Source organism: Macrotis lagotis, chromosome 1, assembly GCF_037893015.1.
Source record: "Macrotis lagotis isolate mMagLag1 chromosome 1, bilby.v1.9.chrom.fasta, whole genome shotgun sequence".
Lineage (NCBI taxonomy): Eukaryota > Metazoa > Chordata > Mammalia > Peramelemorphia > Peramelidae > Macrotis > Macrotis lagotis.
Genome location: NC_133658.1, coordinates 585,612,674 through 585,638,506, shown reverse-complemented (window position 1 = coordinate 585,638,506; position 25,833 = coordinate 585,612,674). Strand labels below are relative to the sequence as shown.

The window sequence follows — 25,833 nt, the reverse complement described above, 5'->3', positions numbered from 1 at the left end:
AGAACAGAAATTATCAACAAAAATGATACACTTAGCCTCCATAATGGAGACTATTGTGGACTGGAGCTATTGAGAGAGTGAAAAAGATACAAGAAGTGAGAGATGGAAGAAGCAGTAGGATTATACAAGGAATTTTGCTCTCTTTTTTTTTCTTGCTGTTCCCTCCCCTTTTTATATAGAGGAAGCTCTTTTTTAAGTTACTCCCCCATTTTCATCCCATTTTGAAGAACCTTTGTTGCTTATTTTGTCAAAATATCTCCCTCCCATCTCTTATAAAAGAGACCCCTTTCCTTTTCATTCTCCTCTTTGCTTATACAGGCTGATTGATTTGCATGGGTCCTCTGGGTCCCCTCTTTCAGTCTCACCCTCTCATTCTCATGCTCTAATTAGCCACTGCTTTTTTTTGGTTTGGTTTTGTATGGATACTCAAAGACAGAGAGAGAGAGAGAGAGAGAGAGAGAGAGAGAGAGAGAGAGAGAGAGAGAGAGAGAGAGAGAAGCAAAGGTCTGTGTGAAAGGAGGGAGCAGATGGCTTCTTCTTAACCCCCTCCATGTGTTTGGGCCACTGTGTTGGCAAACAGAATACAATGTCTGTCTTAAGAGCACACTGTGAGGGGAAGGCAAAGGAGCCTAGAAGAACTATAAACTACTGAGAAAGGAGAGAGAAAGGAGAGTATATCATTGACAGGAGGAGAGAAGTGGGAGGTGAATGGGAGTGAGGGGGTGGGGAAGGGATGTGTCACTAAAAGATACTTCTAGTGAAATTATGGAGGGGGCCATCTGTCAAAACCAAAGTACTAAACTATGGGAATGCTTGCTTTCCTCATAGGATTAAGAAAAAAATGATTCCTTGATTTTCATCCCCATGACCTTGGTTCCACTAACACAAACTCTTTGGGAAATAAATCGAAAGCCAGCATATAGGACTATAAAAAGTCCACTAGATGATTTTAGACAAGTCACTTCATGTGCCTGGGCTTCGGTTACTTAGTGTGGAAAATAGAATGGTTGAGTCAGATGGTCTCTGAGTTCTAGATCTAGGATTCTATGAAAGTTCATCATACAACTGCACCAATAGCTTAGGTGAGTAAGATTAGGTTGTTCAATGATTCCATTGTAACAAAGTCAAAGAATAAGCTCTATTCATTTCCCAATGGACAGAAAATTATGACATCTTGGGTCGAACCATAGTGGACACTAAAAAACAGAACCAAAATAGGTCTTGATGTAGCTGCATATTTACAATGTAAGACTATCAAATGAGTACTATCTTAGAAAATTAGTGTTATCTTTATCTATCTGACAAATAAAGTCTTTTATATTAGAATACTTGAACAGAGATAACCTTCAAGATGAAGAAGATAAGTCTAAGTGATTAGCCCATGCTTTCATAGGTAGAAAATATCAGAAATAGAATTCAAACACAAATCCTTTGACTCCAAAGTTTGTACTCCTATACCATACTAGAAGGAAGACGAAATTCAAATCAGAAGAAAGTATGGTTGAAAAGAAGAAAGAATGAGATAAAAAATTCAAACTCCAGGAAACTTTATTAGCAGTATTACCAATTTGGCATTTTATAAAGGATCTGAAATATTAAACCTGATAATGAACAGCTCTGGCTATTGCTTTTTTAAAAACTAGTTTATTGAAAAGTGTGGGGGCTTTATAAAGCAGAAGATTAGGAAAAAAGAGTCACAGAGATAAAGGGAATTAGTAAGGGACCCCAGAAAAGAAGTAGAGAGCACATCTAAGTCAGTTGGAATATTTTGCTTGGTCCAGACCTGTGATTTCAAATTAGCAGTTCCCAGTATGGAAACTACTTGTAGAGACTTGTTTTAGGATACCAAGAAATTCAATGATTGATCCATGTTCACAAAGCTAAAAACTCAAGGATTCCTAATCTAAGATCAGTCCTTTATCTATTGGTTGTTACATGTTTTGTATAGAGATGTTTAGAAAGGACAGAAAGGAAGAAAGAAGGAAGAACGTAGTAAAGAAAAAAATGGGAAGGGAAGGAAGAAGAAAGAAAGAAGGAAAGAGGAAAGAAGGAAAAGAAAGAAAAAGTGATGTGGGGGGGCATATAAAGACAGGAAAGGAAAGAGAAAGAAAGAAAGAAAGAAAGAAAGAAAGACTCAATAAGACAATTTTAAAAAGTCACCAATGAAAAGAATTGTTCTAAATGCAGTCATTAAAGTTCTGCCAATAAAAAGCATTTCTATATTCTAATTCCCTAGGAATTAGGGAAAAGGATAAGATAAATGATCTTTTTTTTTTTTTAGGTTTTTTGCAAGGCAAATGGGGTTAAGTGGCTTGCCCAAGGCCACACAGCTAGGTAATTATTAAGTGTCTGAGACCAGATTTGAACCCAGAGTACTCCTGACTCCAGGGCCTGTGTTTTATCCACTGTGACACCTAGCCGCCCTGATAAATGATCTTTTAAAGGGCAAAGACAATTCCAAGAGAACTGACATGATTCATTTGTGAAGATTAAAAAAAGTGATGTTTATAGTTGAAGATAAGCAGAAACAGATAAAGAAAAATTATATGTACATCTACATCAGGAGTAGATATTTCATGCATATCTATATGTGTGTATATGTCCCAATCTGTGCTTGTATACTTACAAATATAATACAAAATCTTGAAATTTCTTAATTTGCCGAGGGGACCAAATTTTGCCAAGTTCACAATTTGGCAGTATTCTTGCATATTTCGTGCAATGGGCAATTTTAGTGAGAATTCCTAACTATTCTGTGCCATGAGCAGATTGTAATTGTTTAGTTCAAATACACACATTCTACTGACCTTATGTCCTCTGTCAAACAGACATAAAAACGACATTATCACCAACTTTTAGAGAAGATAGCTTCTGAATGTACTTCCTACCATTCTGTTTTCTTTTTCAAGTGTTTGCACAAAATGTGTCACCAAGTTGGACAACAGAGAGACAGGAGCCTTGCCATCATTTGTCACTGCTTCTTCCATCTGGGTTAACACTATATTCGCTGCTTCTGCCATTCCCTCCCCACCCCCCATTAAAGGGCACACATGCTTTTTCTCCATGTTGATTTCCCTGAATTCCCTTAGTTCCAAAATGCTCTTCTTTCCTTCCATTCTAATGCTGATGCTCGACTTCTCATCCTGAGTTATGCTTCCAAGTCATTCTTACCTAAGTGATGAGCCTGATGAATTTCTCTGGAACATGCTAAGAATGGATAGCCTTCCCCAAGGTGAGCCAGCTCTTTCTATGCAACTTAACCATCTCAAAGAGTTGCTGGGAGCAATGAAGATTGTGGACAGGATGACACAACCAGTAAGTAACAGAGGCAAACTCATCCTAAAGCCACATCAAATTCATACTTTTCTTTAATTTCCCAGATAGGTCAACATTTTTCCTTGTTTCTTTAGTAATCTCTAGGTTCCAAGTAGGAACTCAAGACCCTACATTCTTCTAGTTGGTTTTCAATCAAGAATCCAAGAGTTAGGTGAATCTTACTCATCCTATTTTCCAATTCTTTTTTAGTTCCTCCTGCCTGGCTTCCTTCAAAACTCAGTGGAAATATCATTGTCTAAAGGAGACCTTTCCCAGAGTCCTTTATTCTCCTCCTCCCTCTCAATGTCTTACCCTTCAAAATTATCTCCCATTTATGTTCTGTCGATCTTTCCTGTACACAATCATTTTCAAGAAATCACTGCCATTAAAACATGAGATCTTAGAGGGTAGAGATGGTTTCTTTGCCTTTCTTTGTACCTGCTTAGCATGATGTCTGGACAGAGCAAGTACTCAATCAAAACTTGTTAACTGACTTAGACTACCATTTCAATTCAACTCAACAAATTAAACAGAAGGTCTCTTATGCAATGGCTCATTGGTACATGCTTGCAATTTCTGCTATTGGGAAGACTGCAATTGATGGGTAACTAGAATTTGAACATTCTGAGCTTCAAGGCTCTAAGATCAGACCCCGGGGGGGGGGGGGGCTCAGGCTAAGGAGGGATCCATTAGGATCCTCAGGCAGGAGGAGGAGCTAAAAAAGAATGGGGGAAAATAGGATAAATTACCACTTGAATTGAATTTTGAAGAAAGAGAAGGATTTTGAAAAGTACATTCCAGATGTGCTGTGGTTAATCCAAAAATCATGGATATTTGTTTTTAGAAAAGTCACCATTTGTGTATGAGAGATTTACCTTCCTATTAGGGTTCTCTTCCATATTTATTTCTGCTCATATATTATTAAAATTGTTTTGTATCCTCAGTATAGTGGAAATAACATAATGGTGAAAATTCTAGATTCAGAAGATGAGTTCAAGACTGATACAAACTAGCTCTGGGACTTTGGGCAAAATCACTTCCTCTCTCTGAACCTTAATGACAACATCTGTAAAAGGACAATAACATATCTGTCTTTCTTATCTCATATTATTATTATAGGGACTAAATGAGATAGCAATAATAACCACAAAATAATATACTAATGAATTATTTTAGTATTATTACTACTATTTTCTGTGTTTCAAGCTGAGATGGAAAAACAGGTGGAAAACATTATAGAATTAAACAGCAGATAAGAAAAATTCTCCAATATTTACGTATGGACATTTATTTTAAAAGTCGTCTATAGAATGAATTCTTGGAGACTACTATCTTCCAGGAATTAATTTTTTAAATCACATGTTTATCTAGTTGACATATTTTGAGGATTGGGGAGATTATTGGAAGTCATTCTAACTTCTCTTTTTGTTGAGAAGCAAGAATGAACAAATCCACAAGAAGCATCATAGAAGTACCCAATTGTCTAAATAAAAAAAAAGAAAAAATTGTGAGAGAAAAGAAAGAAAAGATTCATTTGACAACGATAAAAAAGATGAGAATTTTTCATTTAAGAGGGTTTATTGAAAGATAGGAACATTTATGCAATGTTGGTGAACATCCAACTTCTGGGGGAGGGGAATGCAATTATACTAGTAAATTGTATATAGACCCTTTGACCCAGTGACACTATTACTGGTATATCACTCTAAGGAGGGCAAAAACAATCTATAAGTTCCCCAGTAAGTAAAATAGCATTTTTATAGGAGAAAAAAAGTTAAAAGAAAAATTGGGAATCTATTAATTGGAGAATAAGCTAACAAAATTGAATCATATGAAATCAATGGACTATTATTGCACCATAAAATAATTCATATGAAAATTCTGATAAACTTTAGAAGACTTATATGAATTAAAGCAGAATAAAGTAAACAGAACCAGAAGAACAATTTATATGATGAGCACATTAATGAAATACAACATCAAAAGACTCTTCAGAACAATGATCCAGGCAATAATCCATGTGACTTCAAAGTATTGAAGATGAAGCTTGCCTTCTTCCTTTTGTCAGCAGGTGGTAAAATATAGATGTGAAATTAGGCAGATATTGCCTGATGTGCCCAAAGAGCTGAATTGTGAAATTTAACTGTACTTTATTTCAAGACATCTTCTAGTAGGTGAGAGGGAGAGTATTTAGGAAGTGCCAGCAATATAAAAAGAGAACATCAATACAACATTTTAAATTTAAAAAGAAAAGATGGAGTGTGGTGGCACACTCGGTAATCTATGCTAAGGAAGAGCCTGAGGTTCGTATATTGCTCAAGTTTTAGAGTTTTCTGCTACAGTAAGGCAAAAGAAACCAAATATGTCCACACTAAGTCTTCCACCAATATGGTAAGACCTTAGGAGAGGGAAGCCATTCAACTAATTAATTGGACTAAGAAATGAACTGTTTCAGGTTGTAAAAGCAGAAAAGGTCAACTCTCCAAGCTGATCAGCAATGACCCTAAGCAGTGAGTGTTTGTTGCATTTCTAACTCGAATGAGATAAGGAGTCCAGTCTCAAAAAAATAAAAGAAAAAGAAGGAAATGAGAATTGAACTCCAAAATTTACTATTTTTCGAAGAAATTCTATCAGAACCTACAGAACAGTTCCTTACATGCAGAATTCATTATTTGTGCCAAAGTAATGTCCTTTCCTTGATCATCTAAACCCAGAGGTTTTTTTCTTATTCCCAGAAAAAATAATGAAAAGGAAATATTTCCAAATGAAACTTATTTCACATACCTACACTCTCTAAAATTTTTCTCTCCCCACCTTTCTCTGTCTCTCTGTTTCTCTCTGTCCATATCTCTCTTTCTCTTTGCCTTTCTCTCTCTCTCTCTATCTTGTCTGTCTCTCCCTTTCCCCTGCCAACGTATCTCTCTCACACAACTGTATGGACTTTGCTCCCAATCTTGATGAAAAGCCCAGACCTAGGTATGCTCTCACTGAATGGTGGATTCAAAGAATTCAAAGAATTCTTTTTAAAGTTGCTTTGGCCCTGCTTCCCTGTACCGGCTCTCCTCTACAGTAGTGTGTTTTCTGTTGTGCATTCTTAGATGAAGGGAAAGCATCCTTTGTCAAAATGATCGAATCACCTAATAGAGATTGAATACTCACAATGCTCCAAGGGTTAGAAAGAAAAGTTTCCCAGCAAATCAACTGAATACCCAGGAGGATATAAATTGTCTCCCAAAGAATTGGCAAGTTCCCCAGGATTTCAAAACAGCCCTGGTGACTGCACACTTTACAAAGGAAAAACTTTCATTTTGGCCATAAGTAATGACTATTCCTTGGGCTCTTCCTAGATTAATGTCTATTTAATTCAAGTAAACTGAGCATTTTCATCCACAATCCAGGCAACTGAGGTAAAGGTGTATACCTTCTTTTTTTGTTTTGTTTTAGATTTTGTTTTTGTTTTGATAATAATGATCTAGCAGATTTTACTGTAATATGACCCGAACATGAAAAAAAAGACAGAGACCTTGCCTCATAAGAGCTGGCAGTGGAATGTAAGCTCCTTGAAGGCAAGGGTTATTTCACTTTTTGCTATCTTTTGCACTTATTTAGAAAGTTATATATTGTCCTCCCCCCCACTCTTTGGGGTTTTGAGAATCCTTTGTGATTTTGTTTGCTTGTTTGTTTTGTGGTTTTTTTTGAATCCCCAGAAATTTGAACAGTGTACATTTCAGTATTTTTGTTGTTTGGTCATTTTCAATCATGTCCATCTCTTCATGATCCCCATTTGGAATTTTCTTGGCAATGATACTGGAGTGGTTTGCCATTATCATCTCCAGATCATTTTACAGATCTGGAAATTGAAGCAAACAGGGTTAAGTGATTTGTCCAGGATCACTCAACTTTTAAGTATCTGAGACCATATTTGACTTCAGGAAGATGAGTCTTCCTTACTCCAGACCTGTAATGCTCAACTATGAAATATTGGCTACTCTGACCAATACAATGATCTAAAACAATTTCAAAGAACTCATGATTTAAAAAACTGCTATTTACCTCCAGAGAGAGAGACAGAGAGAACTGAATAACTGTGAGTACAAACTGAAGAACTCTATCCACTGTGCTACTACTGAACTGACCCCACATAGCAAGCATTTAATAAATGCTTGTTGATTAACTGACATTCAATCCCTCAGAAACTGATTAAAATACTTCAATGAGGAGTTTGGATAGAAAAAAGAAATTCTATCTCAATAAGGAAAAAGGTTGACTAATAAGGTTTCTGCTGACCAGCTTCAAGAATTTGCTGCTGATGTTTCTTCCAGGGGTGCTCTGCAACTCTGAAGAGTATCCCATAGTCATCAATGGTTTTACATTCCTTTTGGTCACCATGGAAAAACTCTCAGGCCTGACCAGGTTAACAAAGGAAGAAACAGAATCAGTTTCCTGGATCTTAAAGACCAGGATTAAAGTCCATCTGTCTACTAATTAATTGCTTAAAACTATCCAGGAGTCTTGTATAGTCACAAAATATTAAATTCTGAACTTGAAAGCATCTCTCAAGCATGAGAGGCAACAGTACAGTGACAGAAAACATGACATAGTCCAGAAATTTCCATCCTGCCTCCATCACTTATTTCACACAGCTGGGCAAATTGCTTAGCTTCTCTCAGCCTCCATTTCCTCATCCATAAAATGAAAAATAATAGTACCCATTTCATAGCATTATTATGAGAAGCAAATGAAATAATAGATATAAAACATTTCATGGGTCTTAGAGAGAGATAGGAATTCTAGGAATTATTATTAATTTTATTTATTCCAAAAGAACTATTTTTCTGGCTACCAGAAATATTAGAATTAAAAGACTTCTCTTTAATGAGACAGATTAGAAATAGGTATCAAAGTTCAAAGAAGCCATAGCAGAGCAGGATTTGTATCCAAAACATGAAGTATATTATGGGAAAAAGTGTTTAAGACACTGCAAGGAAATATCAGTGTTCTGTTCTTTTATAAATATTTATTTTTTTTTAAAACATATTAATAATAAATTAGATAAAGTTGGATAAAAATAAATTAGATAAAAATAAATAATTATTTAACATTCCTTTCTTTTAAAATTTTTGGTTCTAAATTCTCTCCCTCCCTGCCATTCCTCACACTCCCACTGAGATGGCAAGCAATATGATATCAATTACACAGGTGAAATCATGCAAAACATATTTCCATATTAGCTATATTTTTAAAAAGCAAGAAAAATAAAATAAGAAAATTATTTTTAATTTGAACTCAAAGTTCCTCAATTATCTCTCGGGAGGTGGATAGTAATTTTTTTTTAATCATGTTCTTTGGAATTGATTTAGATTATTGAATTGGTCAGATTAGCTAAGTCTTTCACATTATCATTGCATTGCTGTTGCTATGCTCAATGATCTCCCAGTTCTTGTCACTTCATTTTGCATCAGTGCATATTGATCTTGTCATGCTTTTCTGAAATCATCCCCTTTGCCATTTTTATAACCCACTAAGTTATCTATTACAATCATATGTTCATTTTATAACTATTTTAATTCATCCTTGACTCTCATACTCATACCTTCATTGTGTGCCTAGTCACCTCATTTCTCTAGGAGTTTCTCAAACATAAAATTCTCAATGTAAACAAAGGTAATAGGCTAAAGTCCTTCCCAGACTAAAACATTCCATAATTATTTGATTTTTTTCCTTTGGTGCCAATGAGGCACCAAATACAAGGGAAGACTGAGTTGAGGACAGTGGAATCTTCATCATCATCATCATCATCACCAGTTCTGGAATCTAAGAGCTTAAGGTCAAATCTCAACTCTGATATATATATATGTATGTGTATATATATATATATATATATATATATATATATATATATATATATACCACCTGTGTTAGTTTTAAGAAAATCCTCAATTTCTCCATGCTTACTTGTCTCATTTGTAAAATAAAAGTGCAAAAATAACTTATTGAGCTGGATGTCCCTTCTAGAGCTAAGATCCCAAGCTGTGTTAAACTTACCCTTTGATGCTGGTTTCTCTTTTCCCACTCATGTAGTGGCTTTCCAACTCCAGTGGGAGAAAAGTATATAAGATGTAGACAGAGGCAGTCAGTCTGGGACTTAATATTGTCTATATATAAGCAAGTATTCATTGTTTTTCCCACCCTACTCCACCCCACTCCCTGCTCACCACCACTGAAATCTTTTTGAATCCTTATTCCATGGGTAATGAGGACTTACTGTAGTTATAAAGCGGTAAGGTCAAGGGCTCTCTTTTACTGCCCATTCTGGCTATGGCTGTGCTAATGAGAAAAAGATGACTACAACATATAAAAAGTGACATACAAATAGAAAAGGAAATTACATTTTCTTTTTTCTAGAGCCATCCTTCTACCCTAACTTGTAATGGACTTCCCATGTATTTCTGCCTACTACAGTCCTCCCCTTTCTTCAATGACCAGTTCATATGCTACCTCCATCATAAAACTTTTTGTGAGCCCCCAGTATGATTGCTTTTTTCCCCTTCCTTAAATCTCTACTTGCCCTTTGTTTATGCCTTTCCTTTCAGTCTATATCTCATTTTATATTATCATTATTCACATGCAGAGGTATATAAATGACTTTGCATCTCTTATCTTAAATAAGGAGTAGTGTTGCATGAAAGGTCAAGCCTCCCTGACACTTTTTACATGGTGGCCAAAAATCAATCCTGGAACTGGGGAGATGAGACAAAAAATCTCTAAACATACTCTGGTCATTCTGAACTTAGGCTAGAAAAAATCTCCCAGACAGACACTCAACCAATTCTTTAAGACAATAAAAGATGCAAATAAATTGTAGGGAGGGGGTGTCAACTTGCATAGAGAATATGAACTTTATATATTAATAAAATCATTATATTTTATTTACATATTTATATTATAATATAGTATTTAATTGTGTGTATAGCAGTAAAATACAACCACAATTCCTGTACCCTCTTTTACCTAATGGATATTTAGTAAGAATTATATTTTATTTAATCTTTGTATTTCTATTAATGCCTAGCACACTGCTACATACAGAATAAGCCTCAGAAGTGTTTAATTGCTTTTGTATTAAAATGATAGTTTGTTTAACTCAGTACTAATAGCTTTAGCATTTAAGTTAATCATTCTATGATTACTTGAGTCATTATCAACAATAACAATTATCAATAATTCTTATTATTTAGCCTAAGAGTGTGTGCTAGGTGTTAAAGATAGGACACAAACTTTAAGTGCCCAAATCTTTAAAAGAATATTGTTTGACATTTATTCATTTTATGGAAAAGAAAAATAAATACTATGGGAATTTTTATTCAATATAATATTCTCAAGAGACCTTCCTGAGTACTGTTTAAAGAGTTGACCTAAGTGTCAGGAAATGGTGGATTTGAGTTCTACCTTTCACACATATTGGCCATGCCAATCTGAGCAAGTCACTTAAGCTCCCAGTGCTTCCCAGGCAGCTCTCCAAGACTAGAAATTGCTGATCAAGTGTCAGAGAGCTTTGGTTGAGGGAGTTTCCTCATCAACCAATTCCTATTTCAATAAAATCACTAGGCTTGTCTCTTCTCAGCTTCAGCAAGTGGTTTCTCATTTCAAATCACGTGGCCAGCACATTGGAATTATTTACTTCAGAGGAGCAATCTTCCAGCATAGTTTACTATTGTTTATGCATTCCATCCAGCCAACTACACTTTGTTCAACTCAGCTCTCTTTCAAGCCATGCCACACATTACTATATTCAGTAGGAGAGTACCTAGAACAGATAGGATCCTGGAGGTTTCTAAATGAAATAGCCTGCTGAGAAATTCTATTATGCAGCTCATCTTACTGTGCCATGATGGTAATGACCCTGGTTTCCCTGACCCCCAAACAGCACTCATCTCACTGGGATCTGAAATGCCCCTTGATGAAGATCATGCTATTTCTGTGTCTTTCACTCACCAGCTAACTGCTGATTAAAGGTGGCATTAATAGTCCCTATGTGCCCCCTGAACTTGGCTGTCAGCATGGTGGAACTCTGGTCTAACAACACCCGTGACATCTGCAGCTTTTATTTTAGGATTAGAGGGAGGTAAGGGTACATGGATGGAGGATGGAAGGGCAGTCAGAGGATGAGGACCAGGAAGCACAGAACTAGCCACTAAGAGATTCTTTTTTTTTAAAAAGAGGAATTAAATTAGTCACATTTTCTCAACCTTTAAATACTGAAAAATTTCTAGAAATGATTCCCTTAGGTTTATTAGGTGCCTCATCTAAGCTGCTCAATTGATAAAAGCTTTGATACATTTGTCAAGTTCAAAGGGTTTCTTGGGTTTCATGAGGGGAAGAATTTTCATGCTGTTGAAAAATTACCTGAGATATTCCCAATTAGGAGGTGGGTGAAAATTGGCATTTATGGGAATGAGGGAGAAATGCCGAAATCAAAGAAGGTAGAAGCCATAAGCTTGGGCTTAGTATAAAGGTGAATAGGTCTTTGGAGAGAAGTTACTGGGAGGGGGTGCCACTCTCATTGATCTTAATAAAGAAATGAATGGTTCAAAAAAGTGGAGGATGATTCACTAATTACCTTCTTTTTGCAGATCTAAATTTTTTCAATGAAAATTAATCGCTCTGATTCTAAATTGGAAAAGAATTAAATTGGTCTATATTCTACTGAAAAGCTTAGTGTACTGCGTTAGTGACTTGAGTTTCCTGCTCTGACATGTGACCATGAACAATTTAACTTCTTTGATACTCATTTTGATAAGCATAAAAATGATAATGAAATAGGTTGCCCTTCCTCAAATTTTCTTGAGTGATGAGGATGATTAAGATTTGTATTTCAAATACTTTACATTCATTTGGAGAAAATTTGCATTAATTCATTCATCATTTTTTCTTTGTTTTCTGTGACCCTTCTTTAGTCAATGAAAAAATAGTTATCTTTACAAATCATATTATTCCCTAACTTAAGAATCTTCCTGAGTTCCACATGGTCCATTAATATAATGTTCCTTATGGTCCTTTACACAAAGTTAAAATTCCTCTGCCTCAATTTCATGATTCTCCAGAATCTGATCTTCCCCATTTAATCTTTCATAATCCTCTGTTATATTGCTTCCTAATGCAGATAATTCTACTCCAGTCAGGATAGCCTCCTTACAATATTTCCAACATGTCAGAGTTCATTCTGGACTCTGCACTTTTGGTTATGTTGTCTACCCAACCCAAAACACACTTCCCTATTTCTTTCTCTCTATCCAAATGTTTGTTTATTCAGGCTTCAAGATCCAGTCGAAGTCCTACCTGCTTCAAGACTTCTCTAAATTCTCCAGGCCATAGTTGTTTCTCTTTTCTATTAAGCTTCTGTCCTAGTTATAATCAACCCCTGGAGATAAAGCTTTTACTTTTTTCTATAATTGCATTATATGTGTTCATTGTTTTTCCACCAACTAGAGTTCTCTTTAACATCAGAAACAATGCCTATTCCACAGTTTTGGTATGATGCCAAGTATGATATTAGGGATCCTGATAAATACATATTATCCCTTCTCTTGTATCAACATCTTTCATTGTCTGACTTAATTTATGATAACAATTTTCTTGATAATAATTTAAAATTTAAGAATTATGTTTGCTGGTCTCTTTTGGTTTAAATAGATTCACTGTGTTATCATGGAGTACCACTCCCTATAATGATTAATAATGATTGATGTGCCCTTTAGAGTTTTGCAAAAAAAAAGTCATCATAAAATCTCAGAATTGCAGGAGACCTTAGAGGGCATCTAAAGACTATAAAATCAGCACAACAATTGGGCAAAACCTTAAATCTGGCACTATGTATTCATTTAGTTGATTAGAGTCTGAGTTTCACAAAATTTTAGAATCAAAAAGGACTTGAGAGAACATCTAGCCCAAATATTGTCTAGACAGAGTGAGGTTTTAGTATCAGATTTAAAAAATCTCTCCGAACACTAGATCAAGTCAAAAATGATAAGGACTGATAGGAGAGAAATAGGGGAGAAACATTCTAAATGAACTCATACCATTGTCATTTTCTTCTAGTATTAGGCTAAGAGAATCAAAGAAATGATTTCAAATGAACTTCAAGGTTAACATGAATTAACATTGTCAAAGGACCAAATGTTACCTTGACTGCTTTGACAGAAACAGATTAACAGTCCTAATAATCAGATCATGTCTGGGATATTGTGTTCAGTTCTGAGACCTACATTTATATAGAGAGAGAAACTTCACTAGAGTCAAAGGAGAGTAAACAGCATGGTGAGAAGACTTGGAAACTATATTATATATGCTGCTAGATTGAAGGAATAAGGGGATATTTAGACAGAAGAAGAAAAGATTTGAGACAATTAGGTTATATAGTACAGAAAGTTGTTTTTGTTCATTCATGTGCAACTCTTTGTAATCCTGTATGGAGTTTTCCTAGCACAAACGCTGGAGTGGTTTACCATTTCCTTCTCCATATAATTTTATAGATAAGAAAACTAGGACAAACTGAGTGAAGTGACTTGCCGAGAGTCACAGAACTAGTAAGTCCACATTAGAACTCAAGAAGATGAGTATTCCTGATTCCAAACCTTGAATTCTATCCACTGCACCACATAACTGAGTTAAAAAACCTTCCTCAGGGTACCTCCTATTTGTGTGCTGCTAGACAAATCCTTTAATCTTTCTCAACTTTATTTGTAAACTGATAATTATAATGGCATCTCACAGGTCTAAATGTGAGGATCTAATCAGATAGCATTCATAAAAATGGTGTGCAACCCCTTAAACACTACATTATTATGAAAGAAAGTTGTCTTCAATCTTGTGAAGAACTATTTTGTAAAAGAAGGATCAGATTCTCTCACAGGACAAAATGAGGAGGTATAGATGAAACTTTCAGAGAAGCATATTTTGGGGTCAATGTAAGGATAGGGATGGGAGACACTTCTTTACAATAAAAGTTAAGAGTGGACTGAGCGGTCTTTGTAAGAGGCAAGTCAACCTTCACTAAGGGTTTTTGAACAGACTTTGATGTGGTGATGTTTCAGAGAGTTTCCTTTTTTGGGTATGAACTGAGACTGTTTCTAAGTAAATGATTCTATAAGGTAACCATCTTAGGCCTTAAGGGTCCCCCAGCTGGGCTGGAATCCAAGCTACTGCAGGATATCCCATAAGTAAAGTGGATTGTTTGTACTTACAAACACAGCACAATAGAATACCTCATGCAGTTAAAGTGTGGTAAACAGCTCAGCTTATTGGGTTTATTGGGCTGCATGGAACTTTGTTCCTGCCAGCAAAGCTACTCTGTCTTTTTTTGCTCATAAAGTCTCCATCTATGTCCTGTCTAGGTCAAATTTTCCAATTATTCTACTAGTCACTGTCTGTCAAGAGCCTAGAATTGACTTTCTACCACCACCACTATTACCACCAAATATTGCAGGACTATATGGAATTTCCCTATTAATTAAAAGCCTTCCATTCCCTTAAGAACATCATTAGGGATGTTCAAACAATTCATCAATCTTATTTCTCCCCTAGATTCTCAGGAAAGACTCACAAATAGAGGTCCCCAGATACAAACATCCAGAAGGAGAAGACAGAAATGTCTGTATTCACTGTATTTCAAAATGTTTGCTCTAACTTTGTCTATAAAAAATCCCTAATTTGGAGACAACAGGATGGAAACAAAAAAACAGTGACTGAGTCCCAGCTCACTTATCCCTCCCTAAATCTCAGTTTTCTCATCTGTAAAATTAAAATTGGAAAAATGAAAATCACTTTTTAAACCACAAAACATTAATTTTCATTACTGAAAATCTTTGATGCTGCTTCTTCCCCTGATGTAAGGAAAAGGCTCTTGTTAGACACTGAGGCCCATTAGATTACGTGATGTAACCTAGACAGGGTTTTACTGACTGGGCCTAGTTGAGCCTCATAACTTCCTCTGTCTCTACTTCCTCTTCCCACCCTCGTTTTTTTCCTCTCTGTCTTCTTCCCTTCTATCAGTAACAGCTTTAGGTACACCTCTAGGCAGTATTTCCTGGCTGGGCAGGCTAATTGGTCTCTAAGTCTCTCTGCAAATACCAAACTATCAAGGACTATAGAAAAGAAACCAGGACATGGTTTATCTGTGACAAAAAGAAAGTTAAAATAAGTGTATATATGTATACATATATATATATATATATATATACACATATATATACATATAGACATGCATGTATATATGTTTTGAACCTCATGAGGAAAGTCTGTTCCTTTCAGTAAAAAATAAAAATCTCCAGTGAAAAGAATCATTTCTCTCCTAGATTCTCAGGAAAGACTCACAAATAGAGGTCCCAAGATGCAAATATCAAGAAGGGGAAGACAGATAGGTCTGGATTCACTTTATTTCAAAATGGAAACTCTAACGTTGTCTATAATGCCCCTTATTTCCAAAACAACTTGATCTCTAGAAAAAGCACTAAATAGTTCTTCAAAGCCTTGAACAGCATAAGCTAAGCAAAGCTAACACCTAATTGATAGCAGAAGACAAACTCCTTAGGTTTGCTATGGCATAGAATAGAAGGAAAATAGGATCTGGATTCGGAGATGGTGAGTCTAAGGTCTTCTTTACTAGTTTTCTATTACTGAGCAAGTCACTTCAAGATCGTGGCTCATTTTCATTATGTGGAACACGAAGGGACTGACAATATTTCAACTTCCTTCTAATTCCAACATTCCATGATCTTATTTATCTAAGATAACTTAGGATGTCATCAGGTAAAAATCTAGAAGGGACCTTTAGATCATTGAACTAAAAGGTCATACATATAATTCATCCCTCTGGCACCTTTCCAAGTAGTTAAGGAAAATCTTTAAGTCATTATATTATGAAGGTAGAACTTCTAAGTATAGTATCTTTTTTTTTTCTCAAATCCACCCCAACTCTTTGCCATCAAAGAATATAAGACATTGAACAGTGCTACAAGCAGGTGCCTGGTTGTCCTCTAAGCAAGCCCAAATGTGAAGAAATTGGAAAGGATTGTTTCTACTACATCTATTCCAGTTGCTTAGCCACTTTCCGCTATGCTGGAAGTTTAGTTCTAACCAAATGTTTAATATAAACTGTGAAACCTAAACAAAAATAAGACAAACAGAATGATGACTAGAGGGGTCCTACATGGTGTCTTCTTTATAGCCCACATCCTGTCCTCCATTTCTCATGAGATCACAGGATCATAAATTTGGAGTTTCAAGGGGCCTTAGAATCTATATAGTGAAATCCCTTCATCTACAGATAATAAAACTGCAGCTCAGAGAAGGACCCAAGTTCACACAGTTAGTAGACATTAGAGGCTGGGTTTGAACTCAGGTCTTCCTAATGCCAAGTCTAGAAACTCTACAAATTTTGTCACATTGTCTTCTCCTAGTCACACATATTAAAACTGAGTTTGGGCACATGAGAGATCTAGTTTATATAATACTAAATTAGGAGCATAAATTTCACCTGAATGAATCTCAGAAATTATCTAATCCAACCTCCTTCCTCCATTTTACAGATAAAGAAATTGAGATCCAGAGAAATCAGCACAGATCATAGCCAGAATCTGAATACAATTACCTTTATTCCAAACCCAGTTTTCTTTTCATTGTACAATACTAAGTCATATAGCATCACTCCTACCTTCATATTAGTCATGGAATAGTTGAGTGACCTTGGTGGGCAGAGGGTGGCTTAACAACCCTTATGTATTTATAAGCCAATCAGAATTTGTTTATGCAATTACTATGAGAAATCATTGCAGAGGTCTGCCATCTTCCTCACCACTACGAATAGCTGCTGACCAAGTGCCACAAACAGATAGATAGAGACAGAGGCCCTATTCTCCCCCCATTCTCCCCAGACCATCAGTTCTGCTTTATCCAAGGCCTCATAGTCATCATCTAGGGAATCAGTTCCTGAGGGCCAACCAATCTGACCAGCTGCCACCCACAGAGTAGAAAAGTAATCTTAGCTAACGCATCAGGGTACCACCTTGACTACCATCTCCCCTCTGGTCCTGTTGAGGAGCCTAGGACCCTGTAATCAAGGCCTTGGGAATGACAGTTCTTCTAGTCTAGTACCCTGAGACTTCATCCTGGGAAGCCACTGCTATAGAGATGTGGGTGCTTCAGGTATAGTCATTGAAGAACAAGAAAAGAGAATTCTTCCCACCAGTGTCCTTGGCACTGTCAAATGATTCACTATCAGAACCAATGCAAATCAGTGAAAATGGGATTAAAGAGGCATCACCATCTGCTTTGCTGCCACCCCTTAAGGACCATGGGACCCTTCCATCTGACTTGTAGCTGAAACCTTCCATTTGCATTATCTTCCCTGAGAGTTTCTTGAGTTCCCTGAGTTCTCTAAGAGGAGAGACTGTCTCACTTTCCATTTGTATCTCCAGCTCTTGGCACAGTACTGTGTACATAGTAAATTCTCAATAAATGCTTCATTTATTTATTTGTGTGCATTTACTTATAAGCCAGCCATTTATTTGGGCAACTGTGCTAAACACTGTATACAAAAGGAAGATGTAAAAAAGAACAATATCTATCCTTTCCCTACCTTACTTTACAATGATATTTCTTGAACAAAACAGTTATGCAATCTACAATCTTCAGAATTACTTAAAAGTCTTAGGAAAAAAACAATGGATCAATATGGCTTTCCAAGAGAAAACATGCTTGGTGAGGGAATGGAATCCTACCCCAACCTCACTTGCCACTCCAGATTTTAGCATCAAGAAACCTCACTGAATAGCCAAACTCATATTAATTCAGGGACCGTTCTTGGTTCTAGAGAATGATGCCAGATGATGAAACACATTTCCTCTTCTTGGTAAGGAGGTAGGCAACTTTGTGAGCAGAATGTTGCATATATTGTCATATGTGGTTGCTTCACTGTTTGGTTTCAGAAATCATTTTTCTTTGTTATAAAAGGGCTCAGTGGAGGCAGTATATTGGGAAATAACTGATGCATAAAAGACAAAAGATATCCCAAAAGCTTAAAAACCCATTGAGTTACTGTGCCTTTGAAGTGGCAAATCAAGAAGGTTTTTGACTTCGACTCACTTTTTTCTATCTCCAACAATTTTTGTCACAAATTGTAAAAGAAAGATAATTTGGGCTGCAGTTATAATAGCTTAGACAAGAAATATATAAACTCATAGGTAATGGGGGGCAGTTCAGCAAAACGATTTACATATTTGTACATATAACCCCTCTGAGAATTTTGTCAGGAGGTAACATGCCAGCAGCTTGGACAGCAGAACCCAAAAGAGAGAAAAGTTCCAATTAGCTGAAAGAAGTGGAGTCCTGTTCCCAGAATCCCAATTAAATCAGAACCAATCAATGCTTGATCTGGTTCCTGCCGTTTTGCTCAGGAAATAATGAGAAAAATGAAAGGCCCAGTCAGCCAGTGCAGTACTGTATAGGTCTTTGAAGCTGGGAAAATCACAAACATTGCTTTTAAAAGTCTGTGTGGCAGCTGCTGCACCTGCTCTGGTCCTTTAAGAGATCAGCCTGACTGTGCTGAGAAGACCAGACCCAGCTTCAACCTCAGCATTGACATTCCACAAAAGAGGGCTTCATTCTGTCTCACCCCAAACCCCAAAAGAATAAAGGGAAGTGTTACGATACCAAATTGGACAATTTTTAAAAAGTCTGCATCAATTGGTGATTTGACTTGGAGCATCTCCACCACCAGTACCACCTACCTATCCCAGCCTATACACACACATATCTATTTTGAGCTCATGCATCCTTCATATCCATAACCAGGAAATTCAATAGTAACACAAAAGCCACACTCAATTTTCTCTGAGACTCAGGATACATAAGCTGCCCCAGCCCAGGCAATTAGTGGAATCTATAGAATAACTAAACTGACACCCATTATTATTCCAGGGCTGGAAGCCTCTCCTCAGTGTTTGTGCAAAATAATCAAGGAAGGAATACAAGAGCTGGCCTGTGGATTTCAGCTGTGCTGACAACACAGGGGTAGGAGGGAGGAGGAAAAAAAAAAGGACTGAAGATTCATTGGTCCAATGGGAGAAAAAAGGTCAACAAAAGTAACTTAGGTACACTCTGTGCAGATGCAATTAAATCCCCAGCAAGAATAAACAGGGTGAAAATAAAGGGGTATTTGGGGGGAGTCAGAGAAAGGGAGTCTTGTGATAGAATTTGAGTCCCCACATTAAGTGTCTTACTCCTGAATAAAACAAAAAAGTTATGGGCCAGAAATATATGAATTTTTAAAGGGGAACAAATCCTAGTTTTCTCCTCAGTTTTGCTGCCTTCCAACCTCCCCCACCTCACTCAGTGCTAATTTCCCAGCACTTCCTGGCCACACATTTCCAGAAAGGTATCAGTAAGGAGCATCTATCTATAGAATATCCACCCATCCCTCCAATACTATTCATCACAGGAAAAACTAAATTAGTCCATTTTTTCATTTGTAACAATGTGTCAATAGAGTAGTGAAGGAAGCTACACAGGGAAAATGTCTTAGCTATAGTCATGCACAGAAGTTGGTTTTTAAGTACTCATGAGTCAATTTATCATCCATCCTGTACATCTTCCAGGAATTAAATTTGAGACAATGCATTATTAGCACTTTCTCCATATTCTATAAACCATTTTCATTTTTTGTCTATATTTCAGGAAAAAACAATTCTTTCTCACAATAATCTGGCCTCAGGAACCGGCATAGAACTTTTAGAGAAGAGGACCAATCATTATGAGTTTGAGTTTAATGAGCCAAACGCTTTTGGTAGTTGTTTTAGAGCACCCACTACTATTAATATCTGAATGGATTGTGTTTAAAACTCCCTCAAAGACAGCTTCCTCTCAATTTTCCACGGATCAACTGGCCCTATATACAGTAAGAGGTCATATATAAGTGAAAACAGATAGACACTTCACAGAAACCCAGAATTTCTATTATGTTGGAGAAATTCTTAATAGCAAAGGGTTCTTCACCTGTGGATCATGAACTTGTTTTCTTAAAATACAGATAAATGTTTTTCAACAGATTTGGTTTCTTTGGTAATCCTATGTATTTTATTTTGTGCATTAAAAACATTGTTTTGTTTTCTGAGCAGGAGTCAATAGGTTTAAGCAGACTGTCAAGGAAACCCATTTTAAGAACCTCGGTTTTATAAAAATTTATAGTCGAGCATAGATAAGGATTATATAGGATGAGAAAGTATGAGATCTGCTGTGATATTGTCTGGTAAAGGAAGTGCCCACATTAATTAGATGACTGATTTATCACGGTATAGGAGAAGTATTCATACATGATGATAGATATCTGCCTTCATCTAGACCAAGCAGGAACCAACCATGAGACTTAGGATGGAGGAGAGGGTAGTTTGGCTGAATATATGTCTCTGAAGGTCTTATGGCACACAACTCATATAAAGTGTGTATAAAAAAATCTTTAAAAAAAACAAGCTCATTGATTTCATCATTGTAGAGAAGGGGCAGGGAACCTTGGCCTACTGGTAGTATTGGTGTGGCATTGCCAAGGTAACCTCAGACAGACTTAAAATTCAATAAATCTAGTAGCTTTTTAGAGGTGAATTAATTAAATGTTTCACCAAATATAAACAGTGAATAATGTTATCAATATCCGAATGGTCCTGGGCATAAAAAAAGGATCCCCACCCCTGATGTAGAGAAACTTTCATGAAGAAATTCCTCTACAAATTTAGATCAATACCAACTCAGAGAATATTCCCTGAAGTGCTGAAAGGTCAAGTGACTTGCCCACTTAACTGGTTTTTGTTAGAGGCAAAGCTTGAAGTCAGATCTTTCTGTCTCTGAAGCCATCTCTCTTTCCATAACACTAAACAACCTCTCTAAATACTTGTGTAACCAGACATATATACATATATATTATAAATGTATAAATATAATATATGTATATATATATATATATCATGATACATCTTTAGGATTAGCGATGCATCTTTTCTTTTGCATTAGCATAGATAATTGAATTGAGTATATAAAACAATCCCAAATAATAGGAATAGGTTGAGTGGAAGGAGGATTGTCAGAAACATTACTTAATAATGTTCAACTTCCCATTTACTTTGCTTCTGCTCTTATTTTGAGAGATAGCAAAACAATGGAAGATACCACTGCCCTTACCTGGGCAAGAAATAACATCCCAGAGTCACCTAGAGAGACCCAAGTCACACTCACCCTTGCAGACTACATTGTTTTCAGGTTCATAGCCAGCCTTGCAGGTGCAACGCCCAATAGGTACCATCCACTCTCCATCCCCGTTGCAATACAGTTTAATAGGGACATCCACCTCCTCTGCATTGGGGATGCACGTTCCCCGGGCAATCACCAGAGATGTGCTTTCAGCCCCAGTCATAGTCTCTGGGAAAATAGCAAAATTCTGCACAATGCTGGGGCACTTCTTGAAAAAGACTCTAACAGAGAGGAGAGACATGCAGGCCCCATAATCTTGGAAAGCGAGATAAAAGCCATTCCGAGTTAGAGGCCCAAAACTTCTCACTTCTGTGTTGACCTTCATCAACCTTCCCCCAAAGTCTACCTGGGAGAAGCTCTCATCAGCAGCAATAGTGTCCACTTTGAGGTAGGGAGCCTCTGTCCAGAAGGCAGACTTCTTGGTGGCAATGACGGAGTCTGTCTCATAGTAATAGAGGTTGAAGGTCTCTTTGCAAGAACCAGGAACATTTGGGAGGCTACTGCAGTCTCTCACAGTGAAGCGCATCTCTGTGTAGATCCGATGGGCCCCTCGTCGATTGATGAAGGTGGTAAGCAGCCAGTTGTTCTGATTGGGCTCAAAGACATTGCAGACCTGGTAGGTACGGATAGTGTTCAGGTTTTCATCATAGCCACTGACCTCTTCCCACTGCATAGAGTGGATGCCGAGAGAGAGGGTGGGGGAAGGGTAGAAAGAGAAAAGGGGAAAAAAAAGAGAGTGAGAGACCATGAGAGAAAAAGACCATAGAATTTTAAGCCTACAGAGGACCTTGAGAGAGATTTCAGAGGAATAAGGTATCACAAATTTAAAGTTGGAAAAGACTTCAGAAGTTACCCCAACTGCCCTGTTTTAGATTTGAGAAAAAATAGACCTAGAAAGGTTTGGTAGACCAGGGCTAGATACTTAATGACAGCATCAAGATTCTAATGTGCCATGATGACTCCCTTAACACTGTGATCAAGGAATAGTAAATGGTCTAATGAAATCTCTGCCCTTTCCCTCTATTGGACTATAAGCTTGGCAAGGACTAAGTCTTAAACTTTGTTTCTCTCCCAGAATTTAGCACAGTACTTATATTAAAAAATGCTTCTTGAATGAATGAATGCTGGAAGCAAAAAAAAAAATTAATAGATCTTTTCTTACTGTAAAACCTGAAGTACTTTGAGAAAGATTTTCCTTTCTTCCAAGATTGTCTGTATCATTATGCCTGTGAGATGGACTACTGTACTTCCCAATAGTCATGGTGAACCAACCTGTGACACATTTTTATTCAGTGTTTTCCAACCCAACCTATACTGCAGAATAGTAAAATAACTACATTCTTTGTCATGGATGCATCTACCATTTGGATGGCTCAAAATACAAGGACCTGCAGTTGGGCACATAGAAGAATATGAGAATGGAAGGAGGAAGAAATAAGGGAGAGAAATGACAAGTTTTCAAAAGTTTTTCATATTTATACTTTAAGGTTTTAAAAATATTTTAGAAGTATTTTTTCAATTTTATTTTATATTTTTGTAAGAAGTCAAGACCTGTGAAAGTGAAAATTTTGCAGTCCAATAAAAATTTGATGCAGATCATGTTCTTTGTCTCTTGGAAGGACCACGTTTAAATCATCTCAGACAGATGAAAACCTCCCTTAGCTTTAAAGGTCTCTAGTGACAATATTTGTTATCCACTTCAAAATATAACTCATTTAGCAGTTGGAATGATCTTCCTTAGAGCTAACATACATACATACATCCCTCAGCTTTAGTCTCTTTTTGTTTTCTCTTTTTCATAGTGAGAACAAGGGGGTATTCTAGCGCCCTCTATGCTTTACTTCTTGACTCTGCTGCTTTTCCGGATCTACAGAGCAAAGCTCATCATCTCAATCAGGTGATTGCTAAGGTTTTTCCGATGGGACTCCACTCTATCCACCATCTTACCTGTTGTGGTGAAACCACTTTTTTTAAAACCACTTTTTAATGTCTATTGAAAAAAAATGGATATATTCCTTTTAGATGACTTTTTAAAGTGATATTCTTGTTCCCTGAGAGTTTGTGGTTCTACAGTTCTTTTCACATGGTAGACTATACAGGTTTTGGGAGGACTACCATCCTCATAGAAATGGGTAATGAATAACTTTAAATGGTACCAAGTATGCAAATTTCAAACAAATAATCTAACTACAAGTGAGTTAGAAAAAAATGACCCAGTGACTAATTGTAGTCAAAGGCTTCATGCTGGCATATGGAGGGGCTGATAGGTGGTGAGCCCTTGCCCTCATAAAGACTGGGTATGCAGGTACAGGCCTGCAGTCCCTGCCACCAAGAATGTTGAGGCTGGTGGATCCCTTGTGCTGGCACTTCTGAGTGGCAGTGGGATAGACTATAGTCTCAGGTGTATGCTCTGAATGTGGCACCAATGTGTTGACTACAGAGATGTGATGAGGCCAGCTCTACTAGTGGTAAATCTCATTGTTAAATTTTTAGTAGGAGCATTTATACCTCAGAAATAAAAGCAATTGCTGTAAATCAAGACAAAGTCTTGATTGTCTAGACTTGAGAAAGTGGTAATAATGTAAATTAAACTTAAAGGAGTACATACACATACATTTTTTTTCTAGTTGTTAAGTACATCCTAGCACAACCCTATATTGCCCCATAGGATAGTAACATAATAATTACTGTCATTTCTATTTGACACTAAGGTTTCCAAAGGGCTTTGTATCTGTTATCTGATTTGACCATCACAATATCTCTGGTGGACTATCTAGGAAGGGCCACAGAGCAAGTTAAGGCTCCTATGTGGTAGGCTCAGGCTTAGTGAAGGGCTGGTGCACTTCCAACCTGGGTCAGATCTGGAGACTTTTATTTTCTCTTTAATACATAAGTAAAAATAAAGTGATGCAATAAGATACAGTAGTTAATAAAAGGAATGAATTAAGGTAGAGTCAAAGAGATTCAGATGCCTTTCTTTCCCCACTACTTTTTTCTCAGTCATGCTGATCAAGCTAAAGATTAACAGTAAAACAAATAAACAAAACAAATAAGCAAACAATAACAATCGGGAAAGAAATGGTGGAGAATTTAACTTCAACTTAATGATTCAGTGGATAGGACATGAGATATTAAATCAGAAAGGACCTGGGCTCAAATTTGGCCTTAGACATTTAGTAGCTGTGTGACTTTGGGCAAGTCAGTTAACTTCTGAGGGTAGTATGAGTTAATATTTATTTTGCTTTTGTGTTGATTTTTTTTTTGTTTTTTTGTAAGGCAATGGGGTTAAATGACTTGCCCAAGGTCACACAGCTAGGTAATTATTGTTCCTGAGGCAGAATTTGAACTCAGGGCTAGTGCCCTATCCACTGTGCTACCTAACTGTCCCCCAAATTAATATATTTTAGCTATTTTGCAAACATTACAGTGCTTTATAAATGCTTGCTTTTATTATTAAGAACTAAAAAGTAAAATGCAAGCCCAAGGGGCTATCAGCAACTAAGTTAAATAAATAAAAGGAATTAAATATTTTTCTCTTTGAAATTACAGAAATAACAAAGGAAAAGAATTTAAATTTCATTAAAATTCATAACAGTTAAAAATAGTTTAAGAGGTACCAACTTTTACTCATTTACTTCCTTTAAATACTGCCACAACTATTTTTAAATGTCATAGCTTTGTTGTTTAGATTTAGCTGTTTCAATGAAGATTTTTATCATGTAAAGCATTTATAATAGAGTAGGGAAGTGTATTATTTCTTATTTTAATTAACCATGCTTACTGGGAGTCTGATTTTTAATCGTGAGACAATAATCAAGACATGCCAGGTTACCTAATTACAGGCTAGCCTAATTGTAGCCAAAGCACCTATAAGGAAATAAACAGAGCTGACCTTACAACCTTTCAAAGAAATAGTCAGTGTTACTTCTTCCATCTCCCCTACTCTCCTACATCCAGTGGACCTGTTCTTCATCCTCATCAGCACATTCTGTTGTTAAACATTTCCCACTTCCTTCCTATCTATATTAGAAGCTCTAGTTAGCTTATAGTTCATGGTCAGACACTTTATTGCTATTTTCATCATCATCCCCTATTTCATCTTGATCATGCACCCTAGCCATTGTTTCCATCCACAATTTTGGGTTTCCTCAATAATAATTTTTGCCTGTCTTCCCGGACCACAGAAGAACATAAGCATACAGATGTGTACCACTATATGTTCAT

At 36.6% G+C, this 25,833-nt stretch overlaps 1 protein-coding gene across 5 annotated transcripts in view; it reads right to left on the bottom strand.

Annotated features, from left to right (window-relative positions):
- The window catches only part of EPHB1 (EPH receptor B1), an 890,754-nt gene that overhangs the window by 434,217 nt on the left and 430,704 nt on the right, over window positions 1–25,833 (bottom strand). For all 5 annotated transcript variants that reach the window (XM_074214828.1, XM_074214827.1, XM_074214825.1 and 2 more), the window contains one exon: window positions 21,595–22,276. In XM_074214828.1, coding sequence (XP_074070929.1) covers window positions 21,595–22,276 — 682 coding nt within the window. The remainder of the gene's footprint in view (window positions 1–21,594; window positions 22,277–25,833) is intronic.